The sequence below is a fragment of the Mesoplodon densirostris genome, chromosome 1 (genome assembly GCF_025265405.1).
Source record: "Mesoplodon densirostris isolate mMesDen1 chromosome 1, mMesDen1 primary haplotype, whole genome shotgun sequence".
Taxonomy (NCBI): Eukaryota; Metazoa; Chordata; class Mammalia; order Artiodactyla; family Ziphiidae; genus Mesoplodon; species Mesoplodon densirostris.
The window spans coordinates 182,492,445-182,511,952 of record NC_082661.1 but is presented as its reverse complement, the minus strand read 5'-3'; the positions used below and the strand labels follow the sequence as shown (position 1 = coordinate 182,511,952).

General features: G+C 36.2%; 1 protein-coding gene across 1 annotated transcript in view; it reads right to left on the bottom strand.

Moving 5' to 3' along the window:
* CTNNA3 (catenin alpha 3) overlaps window positions 1-19,508 on the bottom strand; it is a 1,652,440-nt gene that overhangs the window by 313,101 nt on the left and 1,319,831 nt on the right. Inside the window, exon 12 of the mRNA XM_060092416.1 lies at window positions 10,396-10,547. Coding sequence (XP_059948399.1) covers window positions 10,396-10,547 — 152 coding nt within the window. The remainder of the gene's footprint in view (window positions 1-10,395; window positions 10,548-19,508) is intronic.

Genomic DNA, 19,508 nt, shown 5'->3' with positions numbered 1-19,508 from the left:
ATGTCCATCAACAGAGGAATGGATCAAGAAGATGTGGTACATATATACAATGGAATATTACTCAGCCATAAAAAAGAATGAAATAATGCCATCTGCAGCAACATGAATGGACCTAGAGATTGTCATACTGAGTGAAGTAAGTCAGGCAGAGAAAGACAAGTATCATATGATATTGTTTATATGTGGAATCTAAAAAGAGGGTACAAATGAACTTATTTACAAAACAGAAATAGAGTTACATATGTAGAAAACAAACATAGTTACTGGGGGTTGGGGGTGGGAAGGGATAAACTGGGAGATTGGGATTGACACATACACACTACTATATATAAAATAGATAGCTAATAAGGACCTACTGTATAGCACAGGGAACTCGGCTCAATACTCTGTAATGGCCTATATGGGAAAATAATCTAAAAAAGAGTGGATATATGTGTATGTACAACTGATTCACTTTGCGGTACACCTGAAACTAACATAACATTGTAAATCAACTATACTCCAATAAAAATTAAAAGAAAAAAGAAAGAAAGGAAGCACATGGTTAGAGAGGGCAGTAAGTGGAAAGACACCAGAAGTGTAGGCATGTCTGCCAAACTAGAGAAACAGTCAGAGGTCTATGTATCTGAATTTGAATGTTCAGGGAAGAGAGCTTAGGGTAAGTATTCTTCAACAAATTGCCCCAAAAGTGTTTCTTGAGATTTCTGTGTTTATAACTAAGTGTCCCATCAACAAAGGAGAGTCAGTGAGGTAGAAAGGCTCCTGTTGAGTGCATAACAACACTGGTCTGTTTCCTTCTCCCGAGGTAAAGGAAAATGTCCTGAACCAGGTGCTCAAAGACTCTGGATCTTATCCTGTTACTTCCCCATCAGTGTGTGACCTCAAAAGCCTCACTTCACTTCCTGACCTTTGCTATCAGGCTCCAGAATATTTCTCCCTTTTAAACTCCATCATTTACTTTACGGATAGTGGAAATACAAAAGTCTCAATATCCGTCCTACTATGAGTTATGCCAAAGTCTGTTTCCTAAAAGTCATCACTTCATAAATTGTATCTTTCAGACTTTTTTTCTCTAGAAGGCTTATTCAACATTTCAAAAGTTACTTTTGAAATGTGGGCAGCCAAACATTTCACTTGAGTTAAGCGATCAGCCCCCTGTAAGAGTTTTTAGGTTGAAAACAAAATAGAAAATAATAAAAACGTATTATTAGATTTAATGCTTAATATATTTACTAATTTATTTAATTACCAATGCAAGTTTAGTTATAAAAATTGAAATAAATTATTTAATAATTAACTTACCAGAAACAAACGATAAAAAAAAAATCCCTTAAGACTCCACAACTAAGCATCCTCCCATCCTCCCCATATTATTTTTCTATTCACAGTGCTAGCTATTTCCCCTGAAGGTACTTTCAAAGAGAGATGCTTGGTTCCTTAAACTCAGCTACTCTGAATCAGAGGCTCTGCATAGCACTTGTGTAGAGTTCCCTGAGTGCAAGGCTAGTCTGCATCAAAGCCCTTTTGGACCATGGACTCTCCTGCCAGTCCACGGCTCTGACCCTCTGGTGAAAGAGCACTTCTCAGAATGACTTCAAGCTGAACATCTCTCTCCCAGCATGAGCAACAGAGATCACTGACTGGTGCTGCTTTGTAGCTTAACCAACAGGTTTCTCAATGAACACTTTTTCCTACTCTAGTCACCTCTGTTCCCTTAGTCAAAAGTCTCTTCAAATGGTGCACACATGAGGAAGGTCATTAAGTGCACTGAGAGCATACAGTCTCACCTCTTGCTGACCAGTGCTAGCAGGCGATTCTGCTTTTCCTTGCCTTAAACTCTTTGTTTTCAGGGGAAACAGCAAGAGCCTCACTACAGAATTCTTCCCAGTAATGTCTGATTTAAATCTGCATATAAAGCTAAGGTTACTCTGCTGCACGTCTTTTATTAAATTCTTTTAGAAAGCCCGCTGGAAATTGGCTTCTCTACAAACTGGTTCTGACACTATAAAGGAGTCATATCATTTCCAAAAAGGACAAAGTGCTTTAGTTGGTATTCCCTGGCAAGACTCCGGTGAGAATGTAGAGTGACTAAGATGAATTCAGGAAATCTGCTTTCCACTGAAAAAAGAAAAGGTGTAAATTCTTGAATGTTAAATAAATGTGAATGGTGCTTGAATAGATTCTCCACAGTCAACAAAGGGTCTGCAGAGCATGAAGAGTGGAAGGGAACATTTGCTAGCACTTAGGCCTATGGAAAGAAAATGTTGGAAAACCTGGCTTGATAAAGAACTGTGATCATTAGTGCCCAGGCACTGTGGAACACAGTCTGGTGGGTAAAAATGGTGCAACATGGGGCCTCAAGCAGCATAATCAGGACCCAGAAACTAAAGTGAACATAACAATATATCATCCAAATTTGATACTTTCGAGAGTGAAAAGGGGGATAATCCAAATCTGTCCTAAGGAAACCAAGACATACACTTACCCTAATTCACTGCATGTTTAACTTCACTCAGCAAGTACTTATTTTATGAAAATTCATTTGCAATCCAATAATCTTTGGACAAATTTGTTACTACTATAACAAAAAAAAAGAAGTAATAAGTAATAAGTTGAATAAAGTTGATGAATTTCAACATCATGTAAGTCTCAAAAACTGAATTTAAAAATGTGTGATAATCAAAGGCTAAGCTAAACTTTAATTTTATCTGCTGAATGAAAATACCAAGCAGAATGCAAAAAAATTTCCATTCAGCTTTTAGAGAAAGGTGAGTCCTAGTAATTAAAGGACTCTCTCTGCAAAATAGTAGGGCAGGAATGTAAAATTTTCAAAGAAAGAAGCACAGATAGCTCAAACTACAAAAGAAAAGGTAGGAAAATTTGAGCACCTAAGGCGTGGAAGCCCTCAGGGTAAAAAGGAGGATGGAGAAAGGAGGCTGGGACACTTCCTATTCATCCCTTCCCCTGGGAATAGGAAGAATTAGCAGAAGTTGTTCTAGGTGGTCACATGATTCAAGGAACTTGGAAGGAAAAACAATTCTAATATTCAAATGTTTTGGACAATTGGATTTATAAGGGAAAACTAATAAAGGAGTGATTGGATCCTTGGGCAAGTCATTCAAGATTTTGGTAAACAGTCAAAACAGACTATCTAAAACAAGGGTGAGAAAACTTACTCTGTAATGAGCCAAATAGTAAATGTTTTAGGCTTTGTGAGCCACACAGTTTCTGCTGTAGCACAAAGAGCAAGGTATAATATATGGGTGTGTCTGTATTCCTAAAATTAGAATTTCATATAATTTTCACATTTCAGAAGTTCTTCTTACAAATTTTTCAACCATCTAAAAATATTAAAATCATTCTTCACCCAAAGACCATACAAAACAGATGGTGGGCTAAATTTGGCCCTAAGGCCGTACGTTTGCCAACCCCTGATCTAAGATAATAAGTAATGAGTCACAAATATAGGGAATAAAAATCAACAAAAGAGGAGTCATGCATTAGAAATATTTGGTAAGCAGCCAGTTATAAAGTAGAAAGGTATTAATTTTATAATATTCAAAATGTTAGCATTTTCAGAAGTCCATGCAGACCTTTCTAATTAGTCCTAATTAATACAGTTTGGTGGAACTTTATCTAATTAAAACTGCCTGTTTTCTAAGGTGTTGGCTACTGGGCAAAACATTATTTTATTAAATTAACTTTATCAATATAATTTACATGTAATTTTATGTGTACAATTTTTTGAGTTTTGATAAATGTATACACCCATGTAACCACCTTGGACTATTAGTCTTCATAAAAGTCTGCTGAGAATTTGTTTGGGACATCATTAAATCTAAAATCAATTTTGGGGGACTTCCCTGGTGGTACAGTGGTTAAGAATCCACCTGCCAATGCAGGGGGCACGGGTTCGATCCCCAGTCTGGGAAGATCCCACATGCCTCGGAGCAACAAAGCCCGTGCACCACAACTACTGAGCGTGCACTCTAGAGCTCACGAGCCACAACTACTGGGCCCATGTGCTGCAACTACTGAAGCCCTTGCGCCTAGAGCCCATGCTCCGCAACAAGAGAAGCCACCACAGTGAGAAGTCCACACACCACAAAAAAGAGTAGCCCCCGCTCACTGCAACTAGAGAAAGCCTACATGCAGCAACAAAGACCTAACACAGCAGGAAAAAAAAATCAATTTGGGGAAAATTGACACCTTTAGCAATATTGAGTCTCCCAGTCCATAAATATGATAAACTCCAAATATTTAAGTGATTTTAGTTTTTCTTAGTAATATTTTTGAATATTTGTAAAATTGAAATTTTTATAATTTTCAGAGTTTAGATCATGTACGTCTTTGTTAGATTTATCACTAAGTTTATTTTATTTTTAATGCTGAAATATACTGTACTTTTAAAAGATATATTTTCTAGTTGTTAGTTACTACTATATAGAAAAATATACTTTGAGTTTCATTGTATTTCTCTACTGTACTTTTCTTTTCTTTTTTTTTTTTTTTTTTGGCTGCACCCTGTGGCATGCAGGATCCTAGTTCCCTGACCAGGGATCAAACTTGCGCCCCCTGCAGTGGAAGCGCCGAGTCTTAACCACTGGAGGACCAGGGAAGTCCCTATTGTACTTTTCTTATTTCATTAATTTTGCCCTTATTTTTATTTTTCCCTTGCTCCCATTATATAATTGTTTTTTGTATACTGACCTTGTATTCTGTGATCCTGTATTCTGTGATCTAAACTTATTTATCAGTTCTACTGGAATGGGTTTTTTTGTTGTTATAAATTTATTTTTTAGGATTTTCAATGTAGTTGAGAATATAATTTACCAATCTAGACAGTTTCACTTTTTCCTTTGTAACCAATATACTTTTTATTTATTATATTATTATTATTAATATTATTATGGTTATTGATTTACTGTTCCAGCCAGAACATCCAAAACATTGCACTGCTTTGGAAAATGGACATTCTCACTTTGTTCTTAATCTTAGGGAACAGTGTTTTGTCTTTCATTTTAAGTACAATTTTAAAGCTACTTTACTAGGTAAAAGTAGTAATTTAATGGTATGCTTTCATTTCCCTCCACAGCGAAGAAACTAATGATATCATGTAAAATAACAATGTAAGTGGTAATGTAAAACAGGGACTTCAATGCATGTCTTGATTTTACACAGTATTTTTTTTCACTATTTCTTCATTTCCAAATTGCATTACACAGTTCTAATTGTACAAGATAATATTCTACACTGGTTAGCTTCTAACTGACACCACCATAGCCTTTCTCTCTGGCAGTTTGAGTGAGACTTCAAAGAGAAAAACAGCAGCTCAGTCCAGAAGACATATAAAGAAAAAAAATTTTTGAGGTCTTGAACAAAAGACACTACGGTGGACAATGAAAGAAGTGCAAAGAAATCATGACAGTGCAAGTAATTTAAATTTTTAAAATTATATATTATTCCAGTAAAAGCTATAAAACTATCCACTTCTATACACACAGTAGAATTGGACACAAAAGGTTTTTCTGGCTATATAAGCTGAAGTTGTATATTAAACTATGTTCCAATCCATTTAAATGATTCATGTAAAGATGGTCCATGTAAACTGGGACATGTAAATGTTTTTATATTTATTTTATTTTTGTTTTATCAAAAATTAATTTCCACCAAGTGAGATATCCAAAATATGTTCCTCTTCCCTGAAACATAAAGTTAGAAAACTAACACAGAAAATCTAAATTTATGATGGTCCTGAAAATCTTCACATTCGTCTTTGGAAAGTTCTTTGTATTCTCAGAGAACTTTTGATAAGTCACATGTGAAAATTCACAAAGAAAACATATGAAAGTCTACATTCTGAACACCTGTTACAGGATGAATTTTTGCTGAATCTTTTCCTCTCTTTGAGAGTATTTCACTTCTGGCCACCCATGCTAGTCTCTCACAATTCACTTATGCCATCCTTATCAAATTTCCTCTATTTCTGGTTAAGCACCTTTTACCAAAAAGATGAGCCACTAAGCCTCCTTGTATGGTTCAAGAGGTTAAGAAAAACAATATGCAGAATTATAATGCTAGCTTAAAGTAATATGGGTTCAAAAGCAAAATTTTCATTAAATCAACTATAATTCAGATACCCAATGCTAATAAACATGGCTATCCTCTTATACAATGTAAACAGTACCGAAAGAAAAATAATAAATCTTTGAACTTCACCCTTTCAAGTTACTTTTTGGTTTTTAGCTTCACGTTGCTCCATGAGCATATTTTTACAGCTTCTATAGCTAACATTCTTCAAGATATACAAAATCATAGGCGGCTTCAGTAGTACTAGTTCTATTCACAGTGGTAATAGCAATAGAAGCTATCTTCTTATTAGACTACTATTTACTAAGTACTTCATTTCTGTTAGCTCATTTTGTCAGCATAATAATCTTTTAAAGTAGGTATAATACCAAGTTCCTTTTACAAAGGAGGAAACTGAAGCTAAGTGAGATCTGTTACTTGCTTTAGTTTTAACCATTATATTATTAGGGTTCTTGCTGGGCTGCACTGCACAGGCCTACAAGTCCTGTGCTTGCCCAGCTTCAAGACTGAAGAAAGAGCTGGGAGTCAGCAACAGAGACATCAGTGGTTTAATGGATGGGGGATCTTACACGTCTGAAGCAAGGTCCTGGAGTGACACCCCACCGTGTACTTCAGACGCTGGGCAGGACATGGCAGCGGTCTTCACTCCCAGAGAAAGGGGAGTTTGCCAGTTACAGGGGAATTGATTACAGGTGGGCTCATTAGTTACCAGGGAAACCAGCAGAGGGGAATGCCCTTCACAGCCCCCTTTAATAATAACAATCACTAGCTGGGGCCTGGGGCAACTATGTAGGAAAGTCAGCCATATGCATAAGATATAGGTGAAGCAGGCACTGGTCGGGCAGGGGAGGTACAGAGAACAAGAGAACAGTCCCCTTAAGTGGCCTGACCATACAGCTCTTAATCACTGTAAAATTTACACATAGATATTAAACACCAAACAGATAAAAAATATTAATACTTCCTACTCTCCAAGGTTAAGAATGAGATTCTACAAACTCAATTGTCCGTACACTGAATCCAGTGGAGATAATAGTAAATGTCACAGTATTTGATTCAGAAATTTTTAAAATAATCTAAACAATGGCAAACATAGTTATTCATCAAAATAAATATTAAAGACCGGTATAATCATATTTTTTTGTAAAACTATAAAATATCAGGCTATGATCTTAAGTTAGTATTTTATCATCTCCAGAGCACCGAAGAACACTCATGAAAATTCAGGTACAAGACTGGATTCTGTAACACTCACACACATTCTCAAGAGCATAGCTTAGCCTTCCCTGAACTTGCATAATTATACATGTATTGCCTTAATGTTGACACTCTCTAGATACTCTAAATAAAGTTTTGCAGTTCTAAGTTCAGGATATTGGTCAGCATTACATCTGACCTCTTAAAGAGAAGATTATACCAGATCAATTTTATTATCTTCTATGATAAAGGGACAGTCCTCAAAGGGAAAAAAAAAAGATTTTCATTAATTACACCTGAGTTAGACTTCTATTTTCGTACTATAATCCAATTAGCAGTTAAGTACAAAGGTTTATGGGTTATCATCCAAGGAATCACTGCAGAAGTGCTATACAGGTGCCCCTAGCAGCTGTCTAGGAGACTGGGGGTGTAGGGACACAGATAATGGGCCTCTAGACTATCCTGCTTGGTTTCAAGCACAGGATCTCTGCTTTTATCTGGTTGTTTTTTTTTTTTTTTTTTTTGGCCATAAAACGTGTTTGAAGAAAGAGTATCTTTACCTCAACATTCAAAAAAACATTATTTCAGGGCTTCCCTTGTGGCGCAGTGGTTGAGAGTTCGCCTGCCAATGCAGGGGACACGGGTTCGTGCCCCGGTCCGGGAGGATCCCACATGCCGTGGAGTGGCTGGGCCCGTGAGCCATGTCCGCTGAGCCTGTGCATCTGGAGCCTGTGCTCCGTAGCGGGAGAGGCCACAGCAGTGAGAGACCCGCGTACCGCAAAAAAACAAAACAAAACATTCTTTCAAACCGATCACTTACCAGTATGTTCTCAGCTGGCTGGAACATCAGATTCTAAGGGATCTTAACACTAATGCACTTAACTGGAGCTATCCAACAGGGATTAAGGGCCAATATAATTTAATATTTTTATTTGTAATCTAGATGAAGGAACTAAGATTATAATCTCATATTTCTAACTAATACTAATTTAGGTATGGTCACCAACCAAAATTAAAAACAACCTGATAAATTACATGAAGAATCATTTAGAAATATAATGAAGTTTAATAGCATTAGGATTGGGGGCCAAGAGCAAACACATCAAATCAAAATGGAGAAGGGATATACAGGAAACGACAGTATAAAAAATAAAAACAAAAAAAAATTATTGTCTATCCAATAATCATGGTGTTTAAGAGGGGAAAAAATAGACTAACAGTAGTTGGCTGTATTAATAGCAGTAATGTAAGAATACATCTTCCACTTCATTTGACATCGGGCAGGCTCTAATTAGAGTATGCTTTTTGATAGTCTCATTTGAGAAGTTTGTTGAAAAGTTAAATAAGGACTAGTAAAGAACACAAAATACTAAATTATTTCTATGAGGAAAAGTTAAAAGAAATTGAAGCATTTACCTTGAAAAAGAGATGACTATAGGGAAAAATTACTGCCCTCTAAAGCTGTTAATAATTATAATAAATTGTCCTCCTGCCCTAAAGAGGACTACTGCATATGAGGGATATATAGAAATAATGGCAAGACAATTTAGTTTGTTATAAGTAAGCTATTTTGATAATAAGAAAATTTTTAAATACTAGAAATTCAAGTGGGAGAGGTTATAAGACTTTTGTCCCTAGATAGCTTTTGCAGAAAAAATCAAAACAAAAAACAAAACGCATTCCCTGCCCTGGTTCACCTATGCTATTTCACTGGTTTATCTTCTCAAATATCCACCAAGAGATACTGGAAATGTGGGGCTTTCACTCTTGTAAAGCTACCTCCTGAAGTTTATGTGCCTTCTTCATACTTTCAGTGTTTCCCTCCTGGTTCCACCTATCCAGCTCTGAATTAATACTAGCCCACTAGTCACCTAGTCCACATAGGTAAGGAATAAAAACTTTTGTTAGAAGAAGAAACTATTTGGCAAAGGTACTTTGCAGTTCAGACATAGTACTAGTACAGTACCACTATTCCCAGTCACATATAAACAAATACTTCTAGGCTGTTCATAAATATATATTGAGGTTTCTCTCTGTATAACTGGCTTGCTTGTAGGTATTCCCAAGCTCTGAAGTACTAGATCCCATGTCTTGACACCTCTAGACTTTCTCTTACAATTTCTTCCATAAGCATCCATCTGCCCTTCCAGGCTCCTCTACTTCTGTTGGCTCTTTTCCCTACAAGGTCCTCAGTTGGCTCCATTTCTATGAACTGCTCCATGAACCTATGATATTCAGACCTGTCAGATACTACTGATGCTCCATCCTTATCTCCTCAGTACATCCAATTCTATCTCACAGTCTTACTAACAGTTAATTCCAGAGGCCTTCAAATTGAACTCTACTCATACTTACAAATTGCACTCACCAGTCTTACTGATTCTTCTTTCCTTTACTCTGCCTCAGGGTGGATTTTTTGGCCACAAGAGCTTGATTGGCCCTGCAGGAGGCTCTGGTAACACCTCTGAAGAGAGGTGGCCTTTAACCAAGCGTGAATAGGTGGATAAACTGGATTTTGTTTCCCTAAGGTAAGATAATTCTGAGGTGTGCCCACAACAAACGACTCACTTTCACACTCAGGAAGATGGTATATATTCTCCCAAATAGACAACTCTCAAACATATCTTGTTTCTGGCAGTTACAAGTGAGATTTCTTACAAAACACTCTGATTCTATGATCTAGTGTGAGAGGGTTCAGCCATAGAAATACCTTGTTTTAAACACATTTTTCTATAAATTTCAGTAGTGATGAGAAAGATCCTCTCCTTTCTGCTCAAGAAAAGAAAGTAAATTACTTTATGTATTGTTCTTTGGCTTTTGATATGCTATGTGACACTTCAGCAAATCCTGTACACAATGAATTCTATCATTTCTGCACATGTGGCAGTTAAATGTGCTCATTTGCATAAGTTACAACCATATACATAAGTAAAAGTGTTGTTTGTGACAGTATATCTGATTTTGGGGATACATACGAATTTCTAAAGTTCTAATGGATTTTAGCATTGACATTACGGCATAGAAATAAAACATTTCTTGCAATCATTCCAGGCATACCAGATGGTGAAAAGTGTTAAGATAATTCAATAGAAGGTAAAGCAAACTTACCCGAATCATCATGACTGAACATCTGATATCATGAATTGTATCATAGATCTTTTTTGAGATGTCCACAAACTGATTATCATCAAACACATCCAAAGAGTTTTTACTTAAGGCTTCCAAGGCAACATTCACTTGTGTTACAAATTCCGGAATTGCTGTTAAAATGAATAAGAAAGAGAAAATTGTACTATTGGTATTTTCAGATTTCTGGAGTTTCCAGGAAATGGAGAATCATATTTTTAAACAAATACTTAATTAATAAAATTTCAATTATTTTTTAAATGTAGGGAGACAAAACATTTTGGTAGGATAATCCTGAATCTCTGAAATACAAAGGTAAGCAAAGACAAGAAAGGCATCGTTATGGAAATGTTTTAAAAGATTATCTTTCTCCTTTATAGCATTTTTGTTTTTACCAAGTCTGGAACCATATAATTATTTTTCATCTTATCCAATGTAAGCTCAAAGAAATGACAAAAAGGAATTGGTGTGAATAATAGTTGAAATTGTTAACATAAAAAATATTTAAAGAAAAAAAACATTTGAGTTGCTAATAGAAGAAAATTAACTAAGGATACTAATTCTATCCCATAGAAATAATAAAACTACTGTAAACTTTCTTTTGATAAAATATTTCCTCATCATAAAAAAGATTAATGCAAAGAAGCTGATGATCTTATATGCAAAACGTTTCTATGTAAAATAACACAACATTGAATGAGTTTAGGGATATATCAATCAGTAAGGCCAATCCATAGAATGCCCTTTTTTTATTAAGGTTTCAAAATAGACTCAATTAAAAACGTTTCTCTGACTTTACTTTTAAGGTTAATGATAACAACATGCATTAACTCTTCAGTAGATTCAAGGCAGTTTTCTAAGTGTTTGCTGTGATTTAAGTCTTAAAACAAACCCAGTATTAACCTGGGGTTCATACTTAGTTGAATGACAAAGACACAGATAAATCAAGAATCTTTCACAGAGTCATTCTGCTAATATGACTTTTAACTACTATACCATATCATATTTAATAAGTTTCTTCCCCATGTGAATATGCAGGATAAAAGCAATTAATTTTTAGAGCAATGATTCCAAACCTGGAAGATATAGTACTTTATCTAACACAAAAATATTAATAAATATTATTTTTTCCTACATCCAAATCTCTATCTGCATGTATGGCATACCATGTCTTGCAATCCTACCTGCCATGTTCTTGATATGGGGAAATGTTGGCAATATACATAGGTACCCATATTTTATCTAGTATCATCTTTCCTCCACTCACTAAAATGTATCACCTATACCCTAATTCTTAGTTACTATACCCACCAGGATTATCCACTGTGCTTTTCTCCTCTGTCCATTCTCTAGGTATACCATCCAATAAAAAGGGGCACCTGGCCACACAGGGCCACATATGACTATGAAACATTAAATTCATTAAAATTTAATTTAATTTGAAATTGAGTTCCTCGATCACATTTACCACATTTCAAGTGCTCAGTATACACTTATGGCTATTGAATTCTGTTTTGAGAATGGCAATATGGAATGTTTCTATCATACCAAAACTTCTATTGGATAATATTATTCAGTAGTGAGATTTCATGAAATCATTGTCTCACTTTCAGTGAACAGAATAACAAAGGCAAGGAGAAAGCTAACTCACAACACTTTGTGCAGGAGAAACACTCCTGAACCACAATTCCTACTAATTTAGATGTGACTCCCAAAGTGTATCTCTAATCTAACCTTTTCCCTGAATTCCAGAGCTATAAATCCAAAATGGTCCACTGCAAAATTCTACCTAAATCTTTCATAACACCTCAAATCCATCCTATCTAAACCTAAACACATTCTTTTCTACCTGGAAAGCCTAATTTTCTTGTAATATTTTCTATCTTGATGCCCAGTCATCAATGAAAACAACTCAGGTGTTTTCTTTTACCTCCTACTCTTTTTTAACCTCTATATCCAAATGTCCTCTAAGTGTAATCTCCTCTACCATATAAATATATATATATATATATATATATATATATATATATATATATATATTTTTTTTTTTTTTTGGCAGTACGCAGGCCTCTCACTGTTGTGGCCTCTCCCGTTGCAGAGCACAGGCTCCAGACATACAGGCTCAGCAGCCATGGGTCACGGGCCCAGCCGCTCCACGGCATGTGGGATCTTCCTGGACCGGGGCACGAACCCGTGTGCCCTGCGTCGGCAGGCGGACTCTCAACCACTGTGCCACCAGGGAAGCCCAAGTACATTTTAAATCCATTGCCAGTGCAGCCCCACTACCTCTAGTCATCATTATCTCCTGCTTGAGCACTCACCATAGTCCTCCTGCCTAAGATCTTCTCATCCTTCAGACGCATCATAAGTATAATCTTATTGACAAAACCAACTCTTAGCAGTAAGTACAACAGTGTCTGTCACAAAATAGATTCTCAATAAGTTGTTTTATTAGTGAGTCATATCACTACAGTGTTCAAAAATGTTCACTGGTTCCTTGAAACTATTTCCTGTTTGTATCCCAAGTGTCTAGCCTGGCACATAGTAGAAAAGTAATTGAATTAAGTAATTGAATGAGTTAATGAATGAATAAATATAAAAAACCCACAAAAATGTAGGTACAAATTCAACATGTTAAGCTTGCATTTCAATGTAATTTAGGTTTTGTTCATACTTGGAAATCTCCAAAAATATACTTATGTGGGCTTATAAGAATATTCGACATATTTAATGAGTTAATCTTTACTTTTTTATAGTGTTGAGAGAGGAGGAAACTCCTACGGAAATGTGTCCAGTTATTTCACATTTCCTTCAGGTTCTTGGGGTGAACAGCAAACACCCCAACAAAACTTCTACTCAAAAGAACATGACAGAGAGGCTCCTAATCACTTTGACATCCGCTATTAACCCTAAAGACATAGATAAATACAAAGAGATGTGGTCTCAAAACTTCTGGTGGTCTACCACTGATAAAACTCTTTTCACAGTCTTCCCCACTAAAAAAAAGGTTTTTCTCATCCACCAAACAAGTGTGCCATACAATAATAATTTAACTCTTTCTATTTACATCTTCAGTTTGTTACTAACTGCCTCTACAATTTGAAACTGCTCCTATCATCGTCCTATGTAGATCTTGGCCAAAAACAGAGAGACAAGCATCAAATCATGTAAAGGTCTAGTTTTCACTGCCATGTGAGATAATGTGAGAAAGATTTGGCATATTTTAAGGAAAATACATCATAGCCTTTTCATTATTGCAACGTGATTTCAATTTAACTCCTTTAGGGGCCTCTTACTAAGAAACTAATATTAGTTCCAATTAAAATAAAATCTTTGAGAAGCAAATGTTTAATTTCTGAAGTACAGATGGAAACTACTACTTTGTTCACTCTAACAGCATAAATGAACTATTCAAAGCCGACATGTAATACATTTCTCATTTGATTAGCTTAAACATCAGCTGTGGGTGTGCTTTATTCATACTATGGACATATGGTTGCTTGGATCAGAGTGGGCGTGAAATTTTTTAATGCTTTCAAGAAAATACAGAGTATAATTAAGTAGCCAGTTAGTGGTAATTTAGAAGTAAAAACAAATTGACAAAGCTATCTCAAATCCATAATCTACCTACATTTCAAGAAAACAAGGTTTATACACAGTATACCATCCATCATGTTATACAATCATTGATCAGAGAGGGAAACACCTTAAACAGATTCACTCTAATCATTTGACATCCCAGGTAGAATCAACTGTTCTGAACTTTGGAGTGTAGATTTACTAAACAGAAGTGGCCTTTGGGTCAATATCTTGTCAACTTCAAAGTATCTTGTCTATTTTATACGGCCAAATTCTAAGTCAGTCCTGAACTCATTAGAAGTCTGTACTTTCTCTACCAACCTTATTCAGAATAGTCAGAATAATAATATCCATTGAGTGCTTACTCATCTTGGCACTGTGCTAAGCATTTTGTATGCACTGTCTCATTTAATCCTCACAGCAGCCCTGTGAGGCAGGAACTATTATTATCCTGATTTCACTGATGAGGAAACTGAGGTCAAACAGCTAATAAGTGGCAGGCTGGTAACTGAGACTCCAGAGCTTGCTCTCTGAGCCCCAAAGCTGCACTGCCTCCTTTTGATAAGTAAAATACTTTAGGCTTCTAAATTTCAGTGCTCCTGGGGCACTGAAATTAATGTTAATGTTAATTAACATCAATGTTAATGTCAATTAATTTCTAAATTAATGTTAATTTTCTGGCAATAGAGCCAACTTCTCCCAGGCCTTGAGTCTCTCTCTGGTACTAACTCAGGAATATTTTATCCCTTATCATTTCTTGCTAAGTTTATTAAGTGCTTTTGAAAGTAGGTAAGGGTACATAATTATTGGATTAAGTAGGTCAGAAAAATATCCAGACTCATTATAGGTAATCATCTCCAATGATGTCACTAAATTATGTTTTCTATCATTAATAAAATGCAGATTAAAATATTTCTAATCATACTATTATCTTTGAAAATTACCAATGATAGAGGTATTTGGCTTTGAAAATTCACATAATGCTAAGTCACCATTTCTTTACATGATGCTAAGTAAGTGGGAAGAAATTACAGCAGAAAGTGCAATTAAGCATATGCATGACTTCTATAAATGTCACATACTCTTCATTTTTTAGATTTATTGAACAAACATTGATTATCAAGATTCATACCTTTTTTTTTTTTAAGGAAGCCAAAAGTATGTATCAGTACTGTGTTTGGTCCCTCACAGATTACGTATCATGAAAGTCAATAACTGGTGAGAATTTTTTCTTTTTTCAAATGAGAGAATCAAGCATCAGAGTGAGTGCTTTATGACACATCACACAGTTAACAAGAGCCATACTGGCCTCACTATTCTACTCTACCCCTACCTTTCAAACGTCTAGAATAGCTCAAAAAAAAAAAAAAACCCCTAAGAAATAAAATAACAGAAAAGACTTTGTTGTCATGGCTTCATGATACTATACTGATACTTTTTTCCCCCTTTGGCAGAGATCTTTTTTCTATATATGAAATTCTGGATCATTTAATTAGCCTGAGTGTCCAGCTTTGGGTATCTCCAGTGCCTTAGGGACTTAGCTGTTTTCCCTAAAGCTTAATCTTGATGTTTCTCAATAATACATTAATATTAATAAATAATATTCATTTATTTAAATGTTTTAGAATTTAGTCATGACTACCTAATATAAAAGTTAGCTCTTTCACAATTTTCCTTATAACATTTTCAAATTTGTTAACACCACAATAATTGGTTAAATGAATGTAACTATTTAAGTATTTAAAGTTGGACCTGGACCAAGTAATGGTCTATGATGACCCCTGCTCATTATGTAACACACTATTTTAATGGAGTTAACAAGTTGCCTCTGAAAAAAAATTTTTTTATTAGTTGTTTTTGTATTTCTTAGTATGAATTCTCAAATAGTTAAAATATCAATGCAATTTCCTATACTATCAAACCTCTCAAAATTCATCAATTTAAATTTTTACCAGGTGTAAGAGCCAGCACTCAACATGGCCTCTAATGATCCCAGCCTCCAGGTATTCACGTCTTAGTATAGCCCTTCCCCACATTGTGCCAGATCTATGTGCCAAATAGAACATAGTATAAATGATGGGATGTTGCTTCTTAGGCTATTTAAAAAAGACTTCAAGAATTCCAACTTGGTCATTCTCTCTCATGTACTGCTTGCTCTGATGTTTAAATGTTATGCTGTGAACAGCATAATTGAGATGTCCACATGGCAAGGAACAGAGGCTGCTAGCTAACAGCCAGCAAGGATATGAGGCTTTGGACCAGCAGCCATGAGCTTAGAGGTGGATCCTCTAGTTTCACTCAAGCCTTCAAAATAACTGCAGCTTCAGATGACATCTTGACTTCAATGTCATGAGACTGAGGCAGAATCACACAACTAAGCCTCTCCTGGATTCCTAACTCTCAGAAAATGTGAAAGATAATAAATATTTGCTGTTTTAAGCTACTAAATTTTGAAGTAATTTGTTTTACAATGGATATATACCACACTAAGAGACTGGAAAGGTCTAAGAGAATACATTAGTTTTGCCTGTTTCAGTTAATTCAAATGGAATCATACTGTATATATTCTTTTTTTTTTTTTTACATCTTTTTTGGAGTATAATTGCTTTACAATGGTGTGTTAGTTTCTGCTGTATAACAAAGTGAATCAGTTATACATATACATATGTTCTCATATCTCTTCCTTCTTGCATCTCCCTCACTTCCACTCTCCCTATCCCACCCCTCTAGGTGGTCACAAAGCACCGAGCTGATCTCCCTGTGCTATGCAGTTGCTTCCCACTAGCTATCTATTTTACGTTTGTTAGTGTATATATGTCCATGCCACTCTCTCACTTTGTCACAGCTTACCCTTCCCCCTCCCCATATTCTCAAGTCCATTATCTAGTAGGTCTGTGTCTTTATTCCCATCTTGTCCCTAGGTTCTTCATGACCTTTTTTTTTTCCCCTTAGATTCCATATATATGTGTTAGCATACAGTATTTCTTTTTCTCTTTCTGACTTACTTCACTCTGTATGACAGACTAGGTCCATCCACCTCATTACAAATAACTCAATTTTGTTTCTTTTTATTCTGAGTAATATTCCATTGTATATATGTGCCACATCTTCTTTATCCATTCATCTGTTGATGGACACTTAGCTTGCTTCCATGTCCTGGTTATTGTAAATAGAGCTGCAATGAACATTGTGGTACATGACTCTTTTTGAATTATGGTTTTCTCAGGGTATATGCCCAGTAGTGGGATTGCTGGGTCACATGGTAGTTCTATTTTTAGTTTATATTCTTTTGTATCAAGTTTCACTCAACATTAAACTTATGTGATTTGACTCATATTGCTGTAGGTAGGTTTATATTTCTCATTCTTGTTACTGTATAGTATTCCAACGTACAATTATACCACAATTTATTTATACATTCTATAGTTAATGGGCATTTGGATAATTTCCAGTTTGGGACTACTATACATAGTGATGCTATGAAGTATTGTGCACTTTTTGGTGCTAGGAATATATGCACATATTTTCAGGGAATTTACATATATATTTTCAGGGACTATACCTATCAGTGGAATTTCTGAATCACAGAATATACTTTTGTACCATGTTAATAGACACTGACAGTTTCCAAAGTGCTTGGAACACATTTTATTCATATCAACAGTGCCTGAGAGTTCTAGCTGGTTTACATCCTCACTAACACTTGGCATATTCCAGCTTTTACATTATAGCCTTTCTGGAGGGTATATTTCCCTCTTCCTTTTTAATATATTGATCAAGGGTTTGTGTGTGTGTGTGTGTGTGTGTGTGTGTGTGTGTGTGTGTTCTGGTTAAGCCGCTGGATTACTTTCATTGTTTATCTACTCTCTTGTTGTTCTTGAGTTTAAACAGTTTAAATTTTCCTCCTTTAGAATCACCCACCATCTTATCCATTGCTTAAGATCATTCTTTAACCTCTTCAGTTTCTACTATCAAGAAAAACACAGGACTTCCCTGGTGGCACAGCAGCTAAGACTCCACTTGCCTATGCAAGGGTCACGGGTTTGAGCCCTGGTCCAGGAAGATCCCAGATGCCATGAAGCAACTGGGACCGTGCACCACAACTGCTGAGCCTGCGCTCTAGAGCCCGTGTTCTGCAACAAAGAGAAGACACCGCAATGAGAAGCCTGCGCACAGCAACAAAGAGTAGCCCCTGCTCACCACAACTAGAGAAAGCCAATGCACAGCAATGGAGACCCAACACAGCCAAAAATAAATAAATTAATTTAAAAAAAAAGAAAAGCATACACAGGAAAGGAGTGAAAGAAAAATAGAGAAGTAAAGGAGCTCCATGATCTGTATCTCTAGCTAAATACAGATCAGTGTGCAGGGGATCATACACTGATGACCATAGGAACATGGGCCACAGGAACAGGGAAATGTAAACATTAATAAACAGAAACCTCATTTACAATGGACTTGGGAAGACAGAAGGGGCAGCTCTCTTGTTATCAATTGCAGACTCAGCAGGAAGAGACATACCTTTGCATCTCTGAAAGGAAGAAAGTTCCTATTTTACTACCCAGCAGGAGGAAGGAAGAATTTCTCCTCGCCTGGCAATAGCCCAACCAATGAGAGACTGTCTCAACTCTGCCAGTGAAAAGCCCCTACACTGGAAACTCCCAGTCTCTTCCAATGTACATTTTGTTTGTAACAGCCCCGCCCACTCTTCCTTCTCCATAAAAGAATGTTCCTCTCCTTTGTTTTCCAGACCTGCCTATAGTTTGCCACAGATTCCATGTCCTGAGTTGCAGTTCTTTGCTGTTCCTGAATAAATCCATTTTGCTGGTAAATTAACTGACGGTTTTATTTTTTTAGGTCAATAGAAATGTCTAGGGGGGAAAAGTCTTTAAAGATGCTGAAGTGTACAGACAGATTGGGAAGGCTTCTAGTAGGAGAAACATATCTTTGTTTGACATATCTTTGTGGTGTTGAGGTTGTCCTTCACATGTTGCTGGGGATTTCTTGGGTGAGAATAAAAAGAGTTGATCTCAGCTCCCCAGACTCCAACTCTCTCTGTCCAGCTGTCTATGATTATATGCCTGAGAACAGCCCTCTTCTTAACCCTGTCTACCTGGTAACTTTCTACCCACTCTTCATATTTATCTTCATAGATATCAGTTCTTTGTGAAACTTTCCCTGATCACCAGCCCACCCATGCTTCTAACCGTGCTAGGCAATCTTGTCTCTTGGACTTGCTGACACTAAAGACATACATTTGCTAAAGATCCTATGTCTCTAACTGCATGTGTTTTCCTGTACTCAGCCACTTCCAAAATCCTGACAGAGAGCTCTTAAAATCAGAAACTCGGTCAAGTCACCTTTGTTTCCTCAGGAAAGGGGTAGGTATCAGAGTCAGAATTCAGCATCAGGTATTCAGACTCAGAGCCTGTACCCATTACCGCCATACTCTACTTCTGGATGCAAGGATAACCATGCTGAGACATATCCTCAAACATTAAAGAACACTGAGGGTA